A 14,278-nucleotide genomic window follows, 5' to 3' on the forward strand; every position below is an offset into this window, starting at 1 on the left:
GCTTGTAAGGCCTGCTCTGTTTCGCTGCTCCATCTCTTTGCTGTTCTTGCTACAGGCTTGGCAGATTTAAGCTTCTGTCTGTAGGTCGGAAGAAGATGAACCAGGCAATGATCAGAGAGACCCAGAGCTGCTCTGGGAACAGAGTGGTATGCATCCCGTATTGTGGTGTAACAGTGATCCAGAATGTTGCTGTCTCTGGTGGGGCATGTGATATGCTGCCTGTATTTTGGCAGCTCACGGGAGAGGTTTGCTCTGTTAAAGTCCCCAATAATAATAATAAGAGAATCCGGGTGTTGCTGCTCCGTGTCAGTGATGTAATCCGCCAGCTGTTGCAGCGCCGCGCTCGCACAAGCATGTGGAGGAATGTAAACATTCACGAGAATAAATGAGGAAAACTCGCGTGGCGAATAAAAAGGTTTGCAGTTGATAGAGAACGCTTCTAAGTACGAAAAGCACATCTTCTTCAGTGTTGTTATATCTCTGCACCAACCTTCGTTTATATAAAAACATAATCCACCACCACGTGTCTTCCCTGTTGACTCGGCAATGCGATCCGCTCTGAACAGCTGAAAACCCGGCAGATGTAACGCGCTGTCCGGTATGGTGTCATTGAGCCATGTTTCTGTGAAACACAGCGCAGCGGAGTTGGAAAAATCTTTGTTTGTCCTGGTGAGTAAGAGTATTTCGTCCGTTTTGTTGGTAAGGGAGCGGACATTCGCCAGGTGTATACTCGGCAGCGGGGTCCTAAATCCGCGTCGTCGGAGTCTGACGAGCGCACCCGCTCGCTTTCCCCGCTTGCGTCTTTTAGAGCGTTTGTACAGAGCTGCCGCTCCTCCGAGTAAAATGTCCAGTAAGACGTCTGAATTTTCAAAATTAGGGAAAAGATTGATAGAAGGGCATTGCTTAATGTTAAGCAATTCGTCCCTGGTAAAAGTGATTAAAGAAGAGTAGCTTAAAACAGGAAAAACGAACAAAAAAGACATAAGTACTAGAGCACTCCAAACCGAGGCAGCCATCCGCGGCGCCATCTTCATGTAATTGTGCATATTGTGTGTGTGGAGTGTTTTGTATATGGGTATGTCTGTCTTCTGTGTTTTCACCTTTTTCTTGTTTTTACAGGTACAACTTTAATTGTTTTGCTTATAGTCAATATGTCTCATGTACAGCTGCTTTGTAACAATGAAAATTGTAAAAAGCGCTATATAAATAAAGTCGAGTTGAGTTGAGAATTAATAATTTGTATAGACACTTATAATTTGGGCTTTTCCTATAAATTTGATTCGGCAATAGACTGAACATGTCTCTTCTTCTTCTTTTGAGTATTGATCTTTTTGTTAATGTCTTTTTTTTTTGTGTGTGTGTGTGTGTGTGTGTGCGTGCGTGCGTGCGTGCGTGCGTGCGTGCGTGCGTGCGTGCGTGCGTGCGTGTGTTTTATTGTATATGTTGTCTTGCAGCTCTCATCGCTTTGCCACCCAGATCAGTGTTATGAATCTACTTAAAAAATATATGTTTTCTCTCTTTTTCTTTTCTTATTTTCTCTGACAAAACTATAGACTCATCTAAAGGTTTAAAAATTGTTCATCTCAATATTAGAAGCATGCCACGCAAAATTGATCTTCTTAGAGCCTGGGTTGCTTTTCACAAACCTCATATTGTCACTATCTCAGAAATGTGGTTACATGATCTAAATAGTGACAATGAAATTACCATTGAAAATGTTGCTCTATTTAGAGTGGACAGACCTTCTAGAGGAGGTGGTGTTGTCATTTATGTTGCTGCTCATCTGAACTCATTGTAATTCCGACAATACTACCAGTTAATTTTCAATGTTTATTTGTTCGTATTACTCTTCATGATAACAAACATTTAATTGTAGGTAGTCTTTATAGACCACCATCTGCTCCCGTTGATTCTACTAAATCTATTCTGTTAACTATCAATTTTCTTGGAATGCACAGTGAACTTATTCTTAAGAGCATATTTCGCCTGGCCCGGATGATTTGGAAGTCAAATTCGTTAAACTTGCTTCTCACATTTTAATGTATCCTCTTGTTGTTTTTAAAATGTTTTTATTTAATTCATCTCTGTCCACTCATTCATTACCTCCCATATGGAAATGTGCTAAGGTTATCCCCCTCTTTAAAAGTGGTGATCCATCTGATCCGAACAACTACCCTCCAATCTCTATTATTTGTACTGTTGCGAAGGTTTTTGAAAAACTTAATTTTTTATCAAATATCAACATATATTAATTGTGTATGTTGGTAATTGGTTTTCATCCCAATTTTTCTACTACCACAGCTCTAATGAAATTTACTAATGATTTGTTTACTTCCTTTGATAAACACCAATGTACTGGTGCAATCTTCATTGATCTCTCTAAAGCATTTGATATGGTCGATCATTACCTTCTGCTTGATAAATAACATTCTATAGGTTTTGATAGAAACTCTCTTCTCTGGTTTAATTCTTATCTTCATAATAGGCGTCAATATGTCTCCTTTCAAGGTTCAAGTTCTGATTTTCTGGTTGTGGATAAAGGTGTTCCTCAAGGATCTACTCTTGGTCCTCTGCCTTTTTGTGTTTTTATTAATGACCTTCCTAAAACTTGCTTATATTCATCTATTCAGCTTTATGCCGACGATACTGTTATTTACTTTTCGCTTCCTGATATGTCATATGTTGACAGTGAGCTGGCTTTTTTGTTTTGTTTTGTATTTTGTTCTGTTTTTGTGTGTTTTCTTTTTTTGTGTGTGTGTGTATTTGTTGTATTCTGTATGTGCCATTGGGACCCCCTTGAAAATGAGATGTTACATCTCAAAGGGCTACCCTTTCAATAAATTTCAAATTTCTACACAGTCTCTGTATGACTGTAAGTGGCATGTGTTCGAGAAGTGGTGTGATGGGTGTAGGCTGGTATCATATCATAACATCTTTAAGTTTATTTGTTATGTGCAGATGTCTGTTACAGTTGTAAATTAACCCTTATGCGGTCTTCGGGGTCTTTTTGACCCGCAAATGACGTTTGCTAAAATTTTATTATCTTTGTCCAAATAGCATGATACTTTGGAAAGTGGTCAACACTGTCTAGATCTACAAAAAACATCTCCGGTTACTTTCGTAACCTCTGTTCCCTGAGAAGCGGGAACAAGACATTGCAGAAGCTTCCGCATATGGGAACTCCTCCCTTCTCACCTCTCCTGAAGTCTTATTGGATAACGCCAGTGAAACTGGCCAATTGTCGCGCTCACAACCGAATGTAATTACTGGCGACCAGACAGTATAAATACAGTGCACAGCGACAATACCTCAGAATCTGCGAAAGAACGCCTCCAAGGCTGACACGCGACGAACACGTCGGCTAGCGCAATGTCTCATTCCCGCTTCTCAGGGAACCGAGGTTACGATAGTAACCGGAGATGTTCCCTATCGAGAGCGGTCTCTCGACATTGCGGAAGCTTCCGCATATGGGAACTGTATACAATCCCGCCGTGAGAGTAGCAAGACAGCCGTAACCGACCGCATACACTCACCAGTGTTAAGCACACAGATGAACCAATCGCGAAGTCGCCTTGAAGAGCCCGAAGCTGATTGGCTGAGACAGACCAATGAGCTGCAAGAACGGTCTTCTACAAAATTTGCATATCTCAGCCAAAGAAATGAGCGAGCTGCACTGAGACAGAGCAGACACCACAATAGTAAAAGTCAGCGCGGAAATCCGGGCAGATATAATGCAAGTCCAGTAACACCAAGCACAGAGTTAACAGTAACATGGTAACAACTGCACAATATAGGAGATCAGCAACTAGGTAACATCACCAAGAGGACATGCGAGGCTAATGAGGATACATCCAGCCTGTAGAATCTGGCGAAGGTGTTCTGTGAAGACCAGCCAGCCGCACAACAGATGTCCTTAATAGAAACGCCTCTAGCCCAAGCCCACGAAGAGGCAACAGCCCTAGTTGAGTGAGCCCTGACGCCGAAAGGGCAGGCCTGCCCTTGACTCTCATACGCCAGGTTGATAGCGTCCACCACCCAGTGAGTGAGCCTCTGTTTAGAGACAGCCCGACCTTTAGTCCCCCCGCCGTAGCACACGAAGAGCTGATCAGACAGCCGAAACCCGGCCGTACGATCAATGTAAGCCCTAACCGGACACACAGCCCTCTGAGCATCAGCATCACACGAGGCAGACGACTCGGAAGACAAAGCGGGCAATGAAATAACCTGCTCTCTGAACGGGGTAGACAGGAACTTAGGCACATAACCCGCCTTCGGCCGTAGAGTGACGCTGCAGTCGCCGGCCCCAAAACAAATGAAATCCGCGCCGATAGAAAGCGCACATAAATCTCCAATGCGTTTTGCCGAAGCAAGAGCGAGAAGGAGAACGGCTTTAAGAGAGAGCTCCCTTATAGAAACAGCTCCCAACGGCTCGAACGGGGGCAGAGAGAGAGCCCTCAGCACCAGAGACAAACCCACGGAGGTACTGAAGGAGATCGCGAGGGAAACAGCCTCCGAGCTCCTCTCAAAAATCTGACCACCAATGCATGCCTACCGATCGATTGCCCGTCAACCGGGGAACGAAACAAGGCGACAGCAGCCACATAAACCTTCAGCGTGGACAGGAGGCCACCATTATCCATCCTGTATTGTAGAAAGCGTAACACATCAGACACAGGACATAACACCAGGTCTATACCGCACTCAATACACCACTTCTTAAATACATCCCATTTCAGAGCATATAAGCGTCTAGTGGAAGGCGCCCGAGACTCCGCAATAGTGTTAAGCACTCTCTGAGGGAGGGGTTCTAAGACCCCTGAAGCGGCCAGGCATGGAGGCTCCACAAATCCGGATTGGGGTGCCAAATTGAGCTGTTCGCCTGAGATAACAGGTCGCCCCTGAGGGGAATCCGCTACGGAGAGGACACCAGTGTAACTCTCTCAGGTCCGGGAACCACGGCTGATTCGGCCAAAACGGAGCAACGAGGATCACCGACGCTCTCTCCTCTCTGATCTTGCCCAGCACAAGGGGCAGAATTCTTCACCGCAGGAAAAGTGTAAAGCCGGGCGTCCGGCCAGCACGTCGTCAGAGCGTCCGTCTCCCTGGGGGAGCGCGGCAGCGAGAAGAACAGCGGACAGTGTGCGTTCTCGCTCGTCACGAACAGATCCACCTCCGCCTTCCCGAAGTGATCCCAGATCATCCGTACCGAGTCGGGGTGAAGTCTCCATTCCCCTTGGGAAAAACCTCCCCTCGAGAGCATATCCGCTCCGCAGTTCAAATGACCAGGGATATGCGCTGCCCTGATGGAAAGCAGGTGCTGGTCTGCCCACAGCAGCAGCCTCGCAGCCAGCTCAAAAAGGGCTCTGGAGTGGACCCCTCCTTGGCGACTGATGTACGAAACCACGGACGTGTTGTCGGTGCGAATCAATATATGACGCTGCATCAGCTGAGGCCGAAAAGTCTGTAGAGCTAAGAACACCGCCATCAGCTCCAGCCGATTTATATGCCAACTGCTCAGAGACTGTGACCACAGACCCGACGCCGGCCTGCCTTCGCACACTGCACCCCAGCCCGAGGAAGACACATCCGTCGTTACCACCGTGCGCGTTGTCACAAGTCCCAGGGGAACGCCCTGGCTGAACATGCGCCAGTTGCGCCACGGTTCCGAAGCGCTGAGGCATCTGTGAGTTAACCTCACGTGCGCACGACCCGAGGACCATGCTCTCCGCGGAACTTGAGTCTTTAGCCACAGCTGCAGAGGATGCATGTGCAAAAGACCCAGGTGGCAAACTGGTGATGCTGACGCCATCAGTCCCAGAAGTCTCTGAAATACCCTCAGCGGAACGGACCGGTCCAGGCTGAAGGCGCGCAGTGCGGCGGAGATGGACTCCAAGCGCTCCTGAGAGAGGCGGGTGCGCATCTCCACTGAGTCGAAACATACCCCTAGATATGTTATGGACCGACTCTGCAGAAGCTTGCTCTTAGGCACGTTCACCAGCAGCCCCAGGGATGACAAGTGACGAAGCAGCGTCTGCGTATGACTGACAAGCACATCTCGTGAATGGGCTAGAAGCAGCCAGTTGTCCAGATAGTTCAGAATGCGCATACCACTCGCTCTGAGAGGGGAAAGCGCTGCAACTGAAATTACATGGAAAATAAAAATCCTACAAGGAGATTTTACTACATATTATGAAATGATACGGTACACATTTTACACTTCACTAGAATTGTCTAGTGTCTTCACTAGAATTGTCTAGACACTTCACTAGAAGTGAAGTGTAAAATGTGTACCGTATCATTTCATAATATGTAGTAAAATCTCCTTGTAGGATTTTTATTTTCCATGTAATTTCAGTAATATAAACGTATAGACGCAAAACCCATTTTCCATTTGTTCTGCCTCCGACGACGTCATCGACTGCACCGTATAAACGCACGGGCAGCCAAACAAACACGGGAGCTACTGTGGGCGAGGGGATGCCGGTTATAACATATTCTAACTGTGGCTTCGCGCTGCACCGTGGCAGGGCAGGGGACACAGTGTGGTGTGAGTGAAGGGGAGAGAGCTCCTTTTGTGAGGAGGTAAGTGCTTTTAATACATGTACACACACAACATTTTGAGCATTGCAACAATCGCCCGCAACAGTGGGGGAAACAAGATGCAAACGGCGCCGCTTGAGCACCGGTCCGCTCACAAACTCTCCCCTCCTCTCTACAGACCCATCAGGAAGGCGGCTTGGCAGCCAAAGATGCTCCGCTATCGCCTCGATGACCTCTCTTCTGCCCGTACTTCTTCCTAGCTGGGGCAGACCACTGCTTAGGCCGGACGTCCGGCCCAGGGTCTCGGGGAGCCGAAGCCGCGGCAGCGGGCTGCTTAGCCGGCCTGTGGGAAGAGCGCGGATCTCGCTCTCGGCGCCGGCTGCAACGAACGGCGAGGAAGCACGTGGCTCATGGCTTTTGCGCGCTTCTGCGCCTCCGCGAAGCGTTCCGAAACCGACTCCACGACATCCCCGAAGAGACCAGAGGGAGTAATGGGATCATTGAGCAGCGACTTCTGGTCAGTGTCCTTGAGGTCCGCCAGCGTCAGCCACAAATGGCGGTGAAGGACGACCATGAAGCCCATCGACCTGCTGATAGCCTGTGCGGTGCACTTCGTCGCCATCAGCGCGAAGTCCGTCGCCGCCCTCAGGTCCTTCACAGCGTCCGCATCCAAGGCGCCCAAATCCAGCGCCTGCAGAATCTTCGCCTGAAAGACCTGTAGAACCGCCAACGAGTGCAGCGCGGAGGCTGCCTGGCGGAGGTGTACGCTTTGTCGGCGAGGTGGGCGGTAAACCTGCACGGCTTCGATGGCAGACCTTGTCCCGTGCTCAGCGAAGAGGAGGAGGGGCACAGATGTACAGCGAGGGTCTCCTCCACGGGCAACATGCGGGTATAACCGTGGGCCTCCGCCCCGTCCACGTGGGCGAACATAGCCTGTGTGGCAGCGTGGACTCGCGCCGATTGAGGGGCCGTCCACGACTTAACCACGTGCTTGTGCACATCAGGGAAAAAAAGGAGTACTCCTCTTCGGTGCAGCCTGGCGGCAGCCCGCTTGATAGTACCAGGAATCGAGCTTACTTTTAGCTGGCTCCTCCGGGGCGCTCCAGCTAAGGTCGAGCTCCTTAACGGCCTTTTCCAGCACCCTCACGACATAGAGTCATCGTCTTCCTCGTCGAGGCCAAAGGAAATGGCATCCGCAACGGCGGGAGGGGGACGAAGGGTCTCCTCAGTGAAAATGACCAGGGAACGAGGCGACGGCAGAGGACGGCGGCCCTGAGCCGGGTCGTCGCCGCCACCACGTGGCATGAGTGGGCCCACCAGCGGCCCTTTGGCGGCAGTGGGCCTCGACCCGAATAATCCTCGAGCAACGTTACTGCGAGTCCTCAAGACATGCGCCGGCAGGTCAGCACAGTGCGCGCAATCAGACTCTCCGAACGCCGCCTCAGCATGGGCTAGGCCCAGGCAGGCGATGCAATGCTCGTGCGTATCCTGCGCCACGTCCATGGGACCCACACAAAGACAACAGAAGGTGGCTATCGGATGAAGAAGCTTCTGACGATATCAACGATGGCAGCGTGAAAGAGAAGATTCTGAGGTATTGTCGCTGTGCACTGTATTTATACTGTCTGGTCGCCAGTAATTACATTCGGTTGCGAGCGCGACAATTGGCCAGTTTCACTGGCGTTATCCAATAAGACTTCAGGAGAGGTGAGAAGGGAGGAGTTCCCATATGCGGAAGCTTCCGCAATGTCGAGAGACCACTCTCGATAGGGAACTCTCTCTAGAGACCCCAAAGAGACCATGAGTGTACACCCTAAACGAAGACTGCATAAGGGTTAAAGTGCTTGATGTGAGTCTTGGGCATTGTACAGCAGTACAAAATAGTAAAAATCAAGGTAAAACCGTAAGGTAATAACTATCACAAAACATACAATCATTGATCATCCAAGTTTGATAATACGGTTTAAAGAATAAAAGGTATGTAAACTTTTGAAACAGGTTATCTTTTGTAAATTTACTTACTATTGTGTCTTCTAGACTATATGTAAAAGTCTGTTATGTGAATTAGCTTTGTTCAGGGCAGTTCTAAATAAAACACAATTCAATGTGTATTTGTTCTTAAAGGGGTCATATGACATAGCTAAAACGAATATTATCGTTTGTTTTAGATGTAATGAAATGTGTATACACTATTTAAGGTTCAAAAACGCTGTATTTTCCACATACCGTGCATGTTTGTATCTCCTCTTTGCCCCGCCTCTCTGAAACGCGCAGATTTTTTACAAAGCTCTTCGCTCTGAAAAGCGAGGTGTGCTATGATTGGCCAGTTAACCAGTGCATAGTGATTGGTCGAATACTGCAAGCGTGTGACGGAAATGTAACGCCTCTTACCATATTGGGAACATCATGTTCCCAAGCAAAGGTACTGACAGGTGATAAAATGTCATCGGTACTTTCCTTATCAATTCGAACCGAATCTGATCTGGAAAATGATCAAGCTGATGCATCAACTTTGCCAGCGAGACTTGAGCAGGGTGTAAAGGATTGGTAAGGCTTTTAAAAAATATATTATGTACCTTTTATATACGACGGTATAAAGATTTGCCGTTAGTGATCAACCAGTGATACGCCATGTCTCGTCGCGACTCAACAAAGACAATAAACCCCATTATAAACACAACATTTGTTGCCTCTAGTTGGAACATAATTACTGATTATTAGGACTTATGTTGTCTTTTTTCACGTTGCGCACGTGTCTGCATTTGCAGATCACAAACACACGACGAACTCAACTCGCGTTAGTCCGTAACAAAGTCTTTTACAATGAAAATATACCTACAGGATGCGAATTTGAAGCGCCAGACTGTACTTGCGAAGCTGTAATGGTTGGAATTGCCCCACTTTTTAACCAAAGCTTTCGTGCACAGCCGACGTATCAGCACAGCTCATCTTTTGGAAGGGTAAACAAAGAGGCTTTCATTTTGCAATGAAACACACAGCGTCTCCAGACATGGCTGCGGCGGCGACGACACAATGAGATTTACAGGTACGCCCACCTTACTCGCGTATAGATTTGGGCGGTCTTAGTCAAGTCATACCACCAAATGACGTACATTTGTGGGGGTGTGGTTACACGAGGCGTTTCAGGCAGGTCTGGGTGAGCATTCGCTTTTAGATAGAATGCATCTTTTGTTCCGACACTTTAATTTTTGCAATTTTTCGTGTCTAATACATGCATGGGCAACTTACCAAAGACACAGAAGAACATGTATTCGCGCCATATGACCCCTTTAAATATTAAAATGTTGAAGATTCTGTAAGGAGTATGTACATGTATGAGCAGAACTGAAAATGTGCTCATTGTGTGCGTTTCAGTACCGCCCAATTTACACATCATTGGAAACTTGCCCTTTAGTGTGTCAACTCCTCTCCTTATAAAGTGGCTAGAGCAGATGTCCAACAGAAGTGGCCCCTTTATGTTTGGTCGTACGAGGCTCACACTGACCTTCCAGAAAGAGGTGGCTGAAGTAAGTGTTGTTCTTTTAGAGGACCTGTTTTGAAAATTACAGTTTACAAGCTGTCCAGTAGTGGTACCAATTTAAATGAAATGAAAATGATCATTCAGGCGCTTAACACCACACATATCATGAGTAGTACATTGTACTATCAAAACATACTTTGAGAAAAGATTATTTTATTTAACAAAGCTTAATTACTTTGGCAATGTCACATGGAACACACAGATAAAATGTATACAGTGCAGTGTAAGTTGCATAGAATAAAAGCGTCTGACAAATGCCTAAATGTAAATGTCTTAAATATAGAGCATGTGTCACTGTTACTAATTGCTCATAATCTGTGATGGGGAGATTTAAAAGTAATACACTTTGGCACTGTTTGTTTTATATACGCAAATGAATCTGCAGTAGAGGTGTGATTTGTGTTTATTCATGATTACGTAATTATTAAATTATAAGTAGATGTTAGGCAAAAATGACTAATCTGAACAATTTAATACATATTGCAATTTAGAAAATTATACATGATACATAAAATGAATACAAAAACACTATTTCAATGAATAGCTCAAAAAGACAGTTCTAACTTAAAAAAAAACCATTGATCCCTTCACCTACTTTATTTTCTAGAGGTTAACAGCCAGCAAAGGAAGCCGTCAACGTAGCCGTCTCTCTGTCATGGCACAATATCTCTGCACTGTCAAAAAGTGTTTCACCATCCCAGGACGTGCCTTTGTTCCAAAACCAGATGTAAGTCTTATTTCACTTTCTTCTGCCATTTGTATCTGTCATTGCCTGTCTTCTCAAGTGGAAAATTATTAGTGGTACTTTAGTGGAGTACAGAGTAAATGTTGTCTTGGATATGGAATCAGACTTGGCGACATAAATGGTGTAGTGGCCATGTGACGTTTGGTATGGTTTACCGCATGGGAATAAGAAACGTGTTTGAGGTACTAGATGGTACAAGAGTACTGGGTTGCTGGAGAATGGCTGGGATTTGTAGGGGGCCCTATGAAAGATTGTACAAAAGTTTCCTTGTCTGTAAATATTTCATCCAGCTGGGATTCTTGGGAATGAAGCAAAGAAGAAAGGAAAGTAGGACGAATTGTGCATTCTCTTGGAATAAATGGCATGGGTGATTATTTTATCACACAGCCAGGCTTTTACCCCAGAGGTGAAAGAAGTGTGCTGCTTTATAGGGTTGTGTACAGGTAGTCATTCAAACATCAGCCTTTGACGAGAAAATTAGAATGATGATGCAGAATAGACAAAATTGAAAAAAGTCTCTATGTTTTTGAAAAAGTAAATTATAGAAGATATCTGGAGGATATGGCATTGCTGTTCTGCATCCACTTTATTAACTCCGTTTTTTTTCTTTCTTTAAATTGTGTAAAATTAAATTGTGTAACCAAGATTGATTTGAAAGGAATTTTCTTGGGCGAATGAACTAAAAAAGTTATTAGAAAGCATTCAGCCTAGAGCTCTAAATTCCAGATATACATGCTATGTATCAAACTTCACTAGTCGGCTTACACTTCAAGGATATGATGTTGAGAATACAGTTCTTTGTGTGGCTTTTGTTCAAAAACAAATTCTATTAAACTTTGACACATTGCCTGTCACACTAAGCTTGTGCTATAAACATGAATGTTACCTCAAATGGCATATCCCAAATAGGCATCAAGGGTCCCAAACCACATACAGGGACATAAATATAAATATAAATAATAATATATAAATATAATAATGTCTTGGGAGTGGGCTGGTAAGCAACAACGTAGTAACAACACAACAACCACTTGCAGTGCATGTAAGGAAACCTTGGAACAGGTTTGTAGAACAAGCAGCTTTACTGCCTGGTGAAAACCAAGGACTTGTTTTAAAAATTACTCTAGTAAAAGTAAAAAGTATGCAATGAAAAAACTACTCAAGTAGCTAGTTACTAGTTACATTGTATCTGATTATTTACGTTTCATAAAATGAATATTAATGTCTATATTTAAATTTACGTTTTTAATTATTATTATCATAAGAGGATATATTTGCAATATACAAACAGAGACTAAAGAATAGACAAATGCAGAAGAGACAAGCATTTCTGTCAAGTCCCAATGTCAATGTAGCCTATACAATTTATTTAGAATAATAGACCATGCAAACTAGTGAACCTGCAGAGTTTTGCGTTTACAATGCATTTAACTGAACTCCTAAAATAATCTAGAACATCTGCAGTAGGGCTGAAACGATTCCTCGAGTAACTCGAGTTATTCGAATACAAAAAATCATGCCTCGAAGCCTCATTTAATCCATTTAACTACAGTACACACGGAGCGCTGCGTTTCCCCACGGACCATTATTACTGACGCACAGCCCGCTAAACTCTATTCATGTTACAGGGCTCTCAAGTCTCACGCTTTCACCGTCAGACACACGCGTTTTAGTCTGTTCACACGCTCACACGTATTTCTCATGCTGATAAATGAGTGATAGCTTATTGAAATGGTGAACTGCTGTTTTACTTAGTTTTAGTCTATTTTGCGAGTGAAGCTTGTTTTCCGGCTGTATTGAGTCCATCAAACTAGATTCGGACTAACGTTAGTGGATGCCGAATCATGTTATTTACACGTCATCTGTCTGTTCTGCGTGTCTGAGTGAATGAACTGCACTTTATGAGGACATGAACACATGAACTTCATCTCCAGAGTTGCTCTGAGAGTTCATTTCAGAACATTTTACTGAGTGAAGCTAACACGCTAAAAAATAAGCGTCTTCCAATGACCTGCCAAAATAAAAGTCTGGTTAACTCTGTATTTTTATGTGGACAAATATTTAATAGTAAAAAAGAAACTAAAACTGATTTAGATAAACTAAATGCATAATGCATAAGCTGAAGTTAGTTGTTTACCTTTGAAATGATTCATTCTATTTTTATTAATGTTTCTTATTTATACATTTGTATTAGGCCTATATTGCATTTTGAATGTAATATGGCAATGGAATGTACTAAATGGGTTTAGTTTTCACAGATATGAATGTATGCAATTTCTGCAATAAATAAGTTAATTTTTCTAAAAAGGAAACAAATTAGTTTTCATTTTAAGAGACCTGTCTTATTTTCTCTTGTATATTTAGTATTGCTCTTTAATAAAGAAAAAGTATTTATTATCCGAATACCCGATTAATCGATGAAAAATCAGTAGAATGCTCGATTACTAAAATAATCGATAGCTGCAGCCCTAATCTGCAGTGCTTGAACAGATTTTAGACTAAACTCATGGTTTCTCATGTTGTGTCACATGTGTGGTATGAAAAGCTCTTACTAGCCACGCCCATGTTTCTGTGTCTTAACAGGTCGCATGCATGTTGTTGTGTTTGCCGAACAGATCGTGCGGGCATTTATCATTGCTGGCAAACAATATGACGCATTTGTAGTTTTGCTTTGATAGATATAGATTCATATCCACTTCATCCAACGCTCTTTGTGTTCTGCATGTTCTTAAATTTCCCGCTACGAGGAGTGAGTAGCCCGCCACTTTAGACGATTCAGATCGTCCTGCCAACTGAACAATCATTTGAACTGATTCGTGAACCTATTCAGATGGTTTTGCCCATTGTTAAATTATTTCTTTCAAAAAAATCAATCACAGGTGTAGCGCGTTACTACCCACCTCTGCATATGACTTAGTTGGACTTACCGTGTGCAGTTCATGTCCGTCATCTTTTAACACTGGGACCGCGCCATCTATCGGTTTCAAACGATCTCCAAATCCAGCATTATATCCACCGTTAACAAACACACCTCAACTTCTCTCAATATCGCAAGAGAAACGAGCTGCAGCTGCAGGCCCCCAGCACAGCCAATCTTGACACAGCGCAGTCAATCTTGATGGTACGCGGGTCTTCCTATTGCTCGTCGGTTGGCGCGTGGGCTGGCAATTTCTTTTGCTTTGCCGTGGCGTCCCTGTTACGATCCAGACTTATGAAAAACTTTCCGAAACAAGTTGGCGTGCTGGGGGAGTGCATCAAGCACAGAAATACTATGTCATACGGCCAACTCATTTTTACCAAGTTGACTATGTTAAGCATGAGAAGTCAGAATGTATGAAATAGCACGTTACCAGATCTTTAACGAAGTAAAAATGAGCCAGTGTTTTTGCAACTATAACTACAAAAGGCACTGGATATAACGGAGCATTTCTAAGTAAAATGATGTACAAAAA

At 44.4% G+C, this 14,278-nt stretch overlaps 1 protein-coding gene across 2 annotated transcripts in view; it reads left to right on the forward strand.

Moving 5' to 3' along the window:
• The window catches only part of tfb1m (transcription factor B1, mitochondrial), a 48,933-nt gene that overhangs the window by 13,276 nt on the left and 21,379 nt on the right, over window positions 1–14,278 (forward strand). For both annotated transcript variants that reach the window (XM_057343233.1, XM_057343232.1), the window contains exons 5-6: window positions 9,916–10,067; window positions 10,689–10,808. In XM_057343233.1, coding sequence (XP_057199216.1) covers window positions 9,916–10,067; window positions 10,689–10,808 — 272 coding nt within the window. The remainder of the gene's footprint in view (window positions 1–9,915; window positions 10,068–10,688; window positions 10,809–14,278) is intronic.

The sequence above is a fragment of the Triplophysa rosa genome, linkage group LG10, assembly GCF_024868665.1.
Source record: "Triplophysa rosa linkage group LG10, Trosa_1v2, whole genome shotgun sequence".
Taxonomy (NCBI): domain Eukaryota; kingdom Metazoa; phylum Chordata; class Actinopteri; order Cypriniformes; family Nemacheilidae; genus Triplophysa; species Triplophysa rosa.